Genomic DNA, 9454 nt, shown 5'->3' on the forward strand with positions numbered 1-9454 from the left:
AAAATAAACTTACAAACTGATGTAGTACATCATATTATAAAATTATTTTTATAATAAAGTAGATCTAATAAATTCTATAAAAATACATTAATTTATAAGTTAACTTTGTGTAACCTCTTTTTCCCGCTACATACAGTAATAATCTCTTTGCAACTTTAGAAGAACAAGAAGCCGTTCTCTATAGTTGGGTGAGCTACGAGGAATTCATTAAGCACTTGAGCTGAAGTAGAAAAACAAAGAATTTAGCTCCCCATGTTCTTTTTTTTTCGTTTTTTTATTGTTAGCAATGCGTCAAAGCAATTGGATCTGAAATTGGACTTTGGCAGACAGCGAGATAGGCCATAGCCCAGTCCATTAATATAGAAAACAAGGTTCTTTGTTTCGGTTACCTTCTTCCGAAATATCTTAGTATTTTGTATGGCCAAACTGATCTTCCAAATCTAATTGAAATGGAGAATTCAAAGATAGATATATATAAAAAATAAATTTAAGATAATAAATAATGTTATTTATTGATTGTATAAATATTTCGAATATAATTAAATAAATCATAAATGTTATAAAATAAAATTGATATATTTATAATCTATTTCGTGTCCGAATTAAAGAGATATTTTTCTTCTTGTGGTATTGGCAATGGTGTTAAAAAGGTAAATAACTCAAGGAGATAGAGGAATAAGATGGAGATGATAGTATCTAGCAGAATTTAAAAGTAAAACGAAAGAGATAAGAGGAAGTGTAGAAATGAATGGAGTGTTTTTCTTTTAAGGTCAGGGAGAGCTAAAGAGTTTTGCTATGTACAAGTAAAATCGGATACTAATCTGCGTATCAATACTGATTCATTCATATTCAAAAGTTAAATTAGCATTGTTTTTAATAAAATTTACTTTTTGATCAATTGCATTAAATTGGTACACATATTACTGCGTAATTGTGTTTGCAACTAGATTTTTCCAGAGCTAAATATGGGGAGAGATAGACACCCAGTTGGCTTGAACTATGGCGTTGATTGTCCACCTTCATTATTACTATTAACTGAAATTCATTTTTTGGAGGCTATTTTAGGAATTGTTTAGAAATAATTTATATCTCATCTCATCTTAATATCTCATTTCACCTTATATCATCACATTTCATTTTTTTTTCAAAATATCACTTAAACACAAATACTTTCAAATTAATCATTACAACTTTTTTAAACTTTCAAACAAAACACAACATATAATTCAACTTTTTCAAATACCAAAATAAAATTATATTATAACAATATTTTAACTTTATAATATTTTTTATTTGACTATTTTCTCTTTCATTTTTGAAAATCTAATAAATACTTAACTCAAATTATTTCAATACTATTCACAAATTATTTTACTATTATTTACAAAATTCTAATACCATCTCATCCAATAAATACTTAGTTTCTGTCACTAGAATTCCTTCTAGGAATCGGAGTTGGAACACACGTTTATTTGGGCTGCTTTATATCTTTACTTTTATTAGCTTTCTTTGTGATTAAAATATTTTTCTTAATTTAATGCTAAGTTTGAAATGTTTTTAGCACACACTAATATAACATTTTTATCAAAATAAAGCTCATTTAACTACGATCACGTCATTAATTTAAAAACCAAAAACATATTGAGAACTAATACTATTTTTTATAGGTTTAAGACCTAATTATTCACATATATATATATAATATAAAACTGATGCAGACATAAAGAAATTATATAAAAGTAAACCTATAAATTAACATATCTTCATAGGATTCGTTAGATATATTTTATAATAAAAATAATTTTACAATCTGATATATTACATTAAATTATATCAATATGTAAATTTATTTTTACCTAATTTATTTGTTGCTAAGTATTTTTCATATATATAATAGACTACATGCCAGAAATCCAACTGAAGGAAACGTTGGGTGATTTTTGAGCCTTTGCGAGAGCTTTCTCCTCTAGTCTTCTTATTCTTTGGGCCAATCCACAAACATAGCCTTGGGCCTCTCGTCCCTCTCCCGAAAGTCCAGTTAGCTTCTCCACGTTCCATCTTACAACCAGATGTTCGAGTATTTCTCTGTAATCCCTGGCCGTGTACACTCCAGTGCGAGAGGCGACATTGGCAAAGTGATGGAAAAGATCATGGTCTTGTCCATCGTACATTAAGTGGGCTGGCATTAATATTTTCCTCCTCATCAAGTCGGCAAAGGCCATGACTGTTTCATTTGGATCCAGCTCGAAGAGTTTCTCTACTATATTGGTATAAGCAGCTTCGTGGCGCTTTTCATCCGAAGCAATTGTTCCACATATTTGAGCAAGCATCTTGTCCCCATGTTTCATTGCAAGCTTGGCTGTATTACCATGGGTGATAAATGTTGCTCTTTCTTGGAACGATGTGTAGATGGTGAAAAGGTAGGGGTTGCCCCCTAAGCCAATATCCTATGTTGTCAAAAGGAAAAAGTTAACTAGTTTGACGGATTATGGTGATTTACAACGAGAAAAAATAAAAAGTGTTATTCATCATCACCTGATATAGCTATCTTTTACTTGTTATGGCAGGGCAAAGAGAGAGAGATAAAAGCGACATATATAGAAAACTTTCTATGTTAAAAAAATGGCTTGTCATGTATATATATGTATATATATTCTTACCATTCCTGATCTGATCAGATAATGAATTGTTTTCTCGATTTGTTTCATGTCCACTCGTCCAGAAAGGAAGAGATACTTGTTGAGAAGATCGCCATGTCTATTTTCTTCTGCACTCCATCCCTTGGCCCATATTGCCCAAGGTGTCTTGTCCACACCTGTTTCATCACGATAAATTTCCGTGCCATTGATAGCAGCATGGTAAGTTGGAAGGGCTTCTTCTGTGATCATATCGCCAACCAAGACAACAAAATAGTCATTCGGAATGTCCTTTGTTCTCTTTCTCAATTCATTGACTTGCTCTACAAATCCATCTGACGTAGGATCTGGCAAAAAATCTTGTGGTTGCCAAGATTGCTCAACTGGTTTTAGGAAGGTTAAGACATTCCTTCTAGCCCAATCCTCCATGGACTTGAATATTTCTACCTTTTCTAGTGGCATGGTGCGGGCTCTGGGAGCATACATGGCTTTAGTACTAGGACGGCCCCCAAAAGAGATCATATTAGTCCCTCTAAAACTAAATAATGAAAAGGAAAAACAATCACAAATGTTAGGCTAGCTAGCTCATGTTTATCACGAAGAAGCCAATTAAAATAGTCAAAATAAAAACCAATTAGTCATGAGATAATGATCATTTTGGAAATAAATATTTTATATATAATCATTTTTATGTACTTTTTAATACACTTAATTAATATGATTGGTTAATTAAGTATTAAAAAAATTAATACAGCCAATCACATAAATAAAATATTTAATAAATATATTAAAGTGATTATATATAATATTACTTTCTTGAAAATGAAAAGATCAATAAACTCGTACCTAGAGTACTTATGGTAGAGGCCGGTGGAAGTCATAGAAAACTTGGGAGATCTTCGAGCCCTCGTAGGTGGCTGAGTATTTTTAATGAGTGAAATCGGAAGGGATGTCTGAAAGGTACTGGAGCAGCTGTTCGTGAGTTTTAAAGCCATGCGGCCTAGCTTGTTCTTTAAGTTCGATCACTGGCTATAAGATCTAAATAAGGAAAAAAAAAAAAAAAAAAAAAAATCCAAATAAGAAAGATATTGAACGGTCACTGATTTTAAAAGTATTTAAGAAATCAAGGAAAAGTATATTTTTATAAATTAATCACAAATAAATATTTCACAAGAAAATGAAATAAAATAATAATCAATGTCAGGCAGTATCTTGATGGCTCCCTTAACCCTTACAATTACCGAAAAACAAAAACAAATGATAAACTAGAAATCTCTAGAACATGAATAAATACAAGTACTTTCAAAGATCGATATATAAAAACAAAGGATAATGATATCCTTACGATTTTATACTACCTGTCTACTACCAGCTCTGCACGCTCAAGACTTCAGAAGCCCATCTCTACTCTCTAATCACATTCCGCCAAATTTGACCGAGCTTCAGAACTTCAAGATCTAACCTCTCCTCCTCGCAAGATCTGGGCTCTCTCCTCTCAAGTTCACACTCTCAAATCTGGGCTCTCTCCTCTCAAGATCGAACCTAACATTTTCGGCCATCGCGACCTCTCAAGATCAAACCTCTCATCCTCTCTAGATTTGGGCTCTCTCCCCTCAATGGCATCGTTATCCGTGTGCAAAAGAAAGGGGTTTGGGGATTGAACAACTTGCAACTACCTTAGCTGGAGGGAACTACTTGAGGCGTGGGACCCGGGTGTTTTCCCACTGTAAATTGGACAGGACTGGAAAACAGGGATCTGTCTCTACTAATCTCTCTGTGTCCGTGCACGACAAGGGAAAATGGAAATGAGGGGCAAAGTTCTATCAATTTTTGGGGGGTAAAAATAATGATATATAAATTGTGAGAGTGGCTTGTGAAGAGAAACCAAAGCTCTTGAGACTGTTAGGTTGCATCTGTTTTGTGTTCACACCCTCTCTTTGCGAAAAGCAGCATCAGCATCATGGATCGTCACCAAACTTTGACTCAAACCTGATTTTTAAACTCAACGTTGTATGTTTATCCTGTAATATTCCGGAAAAAAAGGAGGAAAAGTTTCTTGCATGAAGGCTGTTGGCGTGAGTTGTCATTAGAATAAGTTAGAGAGATTATAGGAATGAGTCTTGAATGCAAATCCCCTGTTTCAAGGGTCACCCACGATTCTAGCTGTAACATTTGTATATCCAAGAATAGGTTTCAATTATCTTCTTTATATGTATATTTCCATCTCTGTAAAAATTACGATGAAGCAATATACAATTTTACCAAAATTTGTCATGGTATCAGAGCCAATCGATCCGTGGTCTGCTATCCTTGACGTTTGATCAACTTCTTTTTCTCATCGACATCAATGGAGGATACCGGTGACTTCGACAACTCTGGTGGACTCCAAACCAACACCATCCTCACAGAATTAACTACCCGCATGACACAAGCTTTTACCAAAGCTCCGATCCCGACGCAGACCACCGAGAATTCCGCTGCACCGATTGTATTATGAATCCCATTAAAGTGTTATCTCTTTCGGATTCAGGTAATTATGGTGCTGCCTTATTTAGTTCTCATCGAGATGCTGACAGTGGTACTTGGATACTTGACTCTGGGGCTACCGACCACATGATGTTCGACGCCAACGATTTCTCGCACACTTCTTCATCGCGACGCACTAGCATTGCAAATGCCAATGGAGTTGTTTCTTCGGTCACCAGGGCTGGCACTGTGACTTTGTCACCTTCTCTCACGTTATCTAATACTTTATTGGTTCCCTCCCTGTCTCATAAGTTACTCTCTGTCAGCCAAGTAACAATAGACTTAAATTGTATTGTGCTCATTTATCCTACCTTTTGTCTTCTTCAGGATATTCTCACCAAGGAGATCATTAGGCGTGGTACTGGGGGGGGGGGGGGGGGGGGGGGGGGTTATACTGCATGGATGATTTCAGTGTGGGCCGAGCACATCACATGCATCATTCGAGTGGTACCAAGGAGAGACGGATTTGGCTTTTACATCGTCGGTTGGGACATCCATCGTTTGGTTATATGCAACATTTGTTTCCTGATTTATTTTCACATATATCAACTGTTGACTTTTAAGTGTGATACTTGCATCCTTGCTAAAAGTCATCGAGTTACTTATCCATTGGGTATGAATAAAAGTAAGGTTCCGTTTGCTTTAATTCATTCCAATGTGTGGGGTTCCTCTTGTGTTTCTACTACATCTGGTAATTGATGGTTTGTAATATTTGTTGTTGATTGTACTCGCATGACTTGGCTATACTTGCTGAAACATAAAGATGAAGTATTGAGTGTGTTCAAATCATTTCATGTAATGGTTCAAACTCAATTTTCAGCTAAGATACGGATTCTCAGATTCGATAATGGTGGTGAATATGTTAACCGGGGGTTCCATGATTATTTCCAACACCATGGAGTTTTTCATGAAACCTCTTGCCTATAGACTCCTTAGCAAAATGGTGTTGCTGAATGGAAAAACCAATATATACTTGAAACTACTCGGGCTCTTTTACTTGGAGCTCATGTACCCAACCGACACTGGGGGGATGCTGTTGCTAGGGGTGTAAACCGACGCGTCGGCGCCAAACCGAAACCCCACCGACATGGGAGAACGTCCCTTACAACTGGCCGAAACCGATCGACTGGAGAAGAGAGAACCGATTCCATCAGTCTCGACTAGCGTCGGCGCGGTCTTCGGTTTGCCGTCGGCGTCGTCTGGGACGGAGGAGCCACGTCTGCGACTCTGCCATGGGTGTGCGACGAAGGGGCCGAGAGGAGAGAATCGGGAGAAAGCCGAGAGGAGAGAGGAGAGAGAGAGGGAGAGGTCAGACGGGGAAGACGGCTGCTGGAGAACCGAGAGCCGAGAGGAGAGAATCAGGAGAGGACCGAGAGGTCAGATGGTGTGGGTGTGGAGAGAGAGTCGAGACTGAAATTCTGGTTGCTGGAAGAGTGAGAGCCGAGAGGGCAAAGGGGCAGTTTTGCCCTAATACAAAACGGCACCGTTTGGCATTAGGCCAAATGGCACCATTTACTTTATGAGTTTAAAACTTATAGATCAAAGAACGACGTCGTTTCACTCACTTAAGTGAAACGGCGTCGTTTTATTTATATAAAAAGGAAAAAAAAATGTATTAGGTTCGGTCGGTAGTTTTTCGGTTTCTGAAGAACCAAACTGCACGCCGAACCGACCGAAATCGGTTCATATTATTTTCTCCCGACCGCCGACCAGTTCTTCGCCGGTTTCGGCCGGTTCTGGCTTCCTAAGGTCGGTTCTGGTCGGTTTAGGTCGGTTGCTCGGTTTTCTGTACACCCCTAGCTGTTGCTACAGCCTTGCACCTCCTCAACCGTATGCCATCGAAAGTCTTGGGTTTTAAGATACCCTTACAGGCCCTTTCAACTTATGTGTCCTTGTCCACAGTGTTAATGATTCCCCCTCAAATCTTTGGATGTGTAGCTTTTGTACATCTCCATAAGAACCAATGCACTAAACTTGATCCTTGTGCTGTTCGGTGTCTTTTTTTGGGATATGCCTTACATAAAAAAGGATACCACTGCTATGATCCGATCACCAAGCTTACCTATGTAACTATGGATGTCACATTTTTGGAATTCGACACATTCTACTCTCCCTCGGTATCCAACTCTTCTCTTTAGGGGAAGATCTAAGATGAAGAGCAGAATTAGTTAAGATTTGACTAGCAGTGGTTTAATGACATAGATATGGTGGTCAATAGGGAACTTGATATAACTTCGAATGCATCTCCGGAGGATGACATAACTCTAAGAGTGACATCTACACCACCTGAAGCTGAACCAGAATCCCCCCACTCCTTAGTACTTGAAGAGCCATCTCCTGAGAATATCCCTAAGGTAAACTCTCCCATTGCACCTCCGACTAATAATGATATGGATACTTATGCTGGTTATATCTTACCTTTCAGGAGTAATCGTGGAAAGCCATCAAATAGGTACTCTCTAGAAATTGAGGAACAAAGGTCAAAGTATCCAATGCCAACTATGTATCCACAAAGAGACTATCTGAATGCCTCAAAACATTTGCACACGAACTTTTCTCATGCCATGTTCCCACTAGTGTTCAAGAAGCTCTAACAGGCCCTAAGTGGACCTAGGCTATAAAGGAAGAAATGGAGGCATTATTAAAGAACAAAACATGGGCTTCTGTTCCATTGCTTGAAGGAAAAAAGACGGTGGGGTGCAAATGGGTGTTCTCCATCAAACACAAGGCAGATGGATCAATCGAATGGTATAAAGCAAGGTTGGTGGCAAAGGGTTATACGCAAACATATGGCGTGGACTATTAGGAAACTTTCTCACCAATGGCCAAGTTGAATACAATTAGAGTCTTGCTATCTCTAGTAGCAAATCTTGATTGGCCACTACACCAGCTTGATATAAAGAACACCTTCCTTCATGGTGATCTTGTGGAGGAAGTGTATATGGATATTCCACCAGGCTACACGGCAACCTCAAAGACTGAGGCTATGTGAAAATTACAACGAACACTATATGGACTAAAGCAATCACCTCGAGCATGGTTTGGGCGATTTAGCTTAGCAATGAAGAAATATGGCTTTCAACAAAGCAATTCAGATCATACACTCTTCCCAAAGCATCAACTGGGCAAGGTAATGACTTTGATAGTCTATGTAGATGACATGATTATTATAGGGAATGATCCAGAAGAAATTTTGAGACTCCAAAAGTAGTTGGCAACTGAATTTGAGATGAAAAATTTGGGAGGACTTAAATATTTTTTGGGAATTGAAGTGGCTAGATCAAAACAAGGTATATTTCTCTCCCAACAAAAATATATACTTGATCTACTATCTGAGGTGGGATTACTGGAGTGTAAGCTTGCAGACACACCAATAGTTTAGAGCCACAGACTTGGAGAATATCCAGGCCAAGTGCTGACAGACAAAGAGAGGTACTAGAGGTTGGTTGGGAAACTTATTTATCTCTCACTTACTCGCCCAAGTATTGCTTATGTTGTAAGCGTAGTAAGTCAATTCATGCATTGTTCTAGTGAGGATCACATGGATGCAATGATCAGGATTCTTCGATACTTAAAGTCATCTCCTGGAAAGGGACTTATGGTTTCAAAGAATAATCATCTAGTAGTTGAAGGATATATTGATGCAGATTGGGCAGGGAATCTGTGACGCCCCCAAATTCCGTTTGGGATCGGACGGACATTTGAAGCGTCGAGACATGCAACACAAGATTACCTGCCCCCGTTCATGACATATAAGATGCAATAATCCTAACATGCATCTAACATTATGCAATATTCGCAGCGGATAATTTTTTTCTTTAGCAATACTATGCACCAAATTGAAAATATCCCAAATGCTTAAAACATACTTCATACATAAAAATTCATTGAACAACTAAGATCACAACACTAGTCCAAAATGGTTATGATCCAAAAAGTAGTAGAGATGCAACTCAATCGTACAAGTAGTAATTTACGTTAATTACTATATCAACATTTATGTCGCACCGTCACTTAATCAACTGTGTCTAATTGATCAGCTCCTGATTCTCCTTCAGGTCCTGTAACAAGATCTACCATTCGGGGGGAATGGTAGTTGGGACTACCAAAGTGAGATTTGATTACAAATCTCAGTAAGTTAACAAAAAACTTCCACACAAGCTAATGATGCATGGATGACAGTAAAAGCATAAATGCATAATCAAATTCATAATTAATTAAAGCATAACTTGGAGTACAACATAGCATAATTCACATAACTTAAATTGAAACATGAACTGAACTTGACTTGA

At 37.7% G+C, this 9454-nt stretch overlaps 1 protein-coding gene across 1 annotated transcript; it reads right to left on the reverse strand.

Moving 5' to 3' along the window:
- Positions 1 to 1748: 1748 nt before the first annotated feature.
- On the reverse strand, positions 1749 to 4782 carry LOC122278247 (stearoyl-[acyl-carrier-protein] 9-desaturase, chloroplastic-like). Its single transcript, XM_043088405.1, has 4 exons — positions 3995 to 4782; positions 3483 to 3674; positions 2661 to 3174; positions 1749 to 2447 (listed from the first exon to the last, which is right to left on the reverse strand). The coding sequence occupies exons 2-4, from the start codon at positions 3629 to 3631 to the stop codon at positions 1899 to 1901; spliced, it is 1212 nt and encodes a 403-aa protein (XP_042944339.1). The 5' UTR covers positions 3632 to 3674; positions 3995 to 4782; the 3' UTR covers positions 1749 to 1898.
- Positions 4783 to 9454: the final 4672 nt, after the last annotated feature.

Source organism: Carya illinoinensis, chromosome 1, assembly GCF_018687715.1.
Source record: "Carya illinoinensis cultivar Pawnee chromosome 1, C.illinoinensisPawnee_v1, whole genome shotgun sequence".
In the NCBI taxonomy this organism is placed as follows: domain Eukaryota; kingdom Viridiplantae; phylum Streptophyta; class Magnoliopsida; order Fagales; family Juglandaceae; genus Carya; species Carya illinoinensis.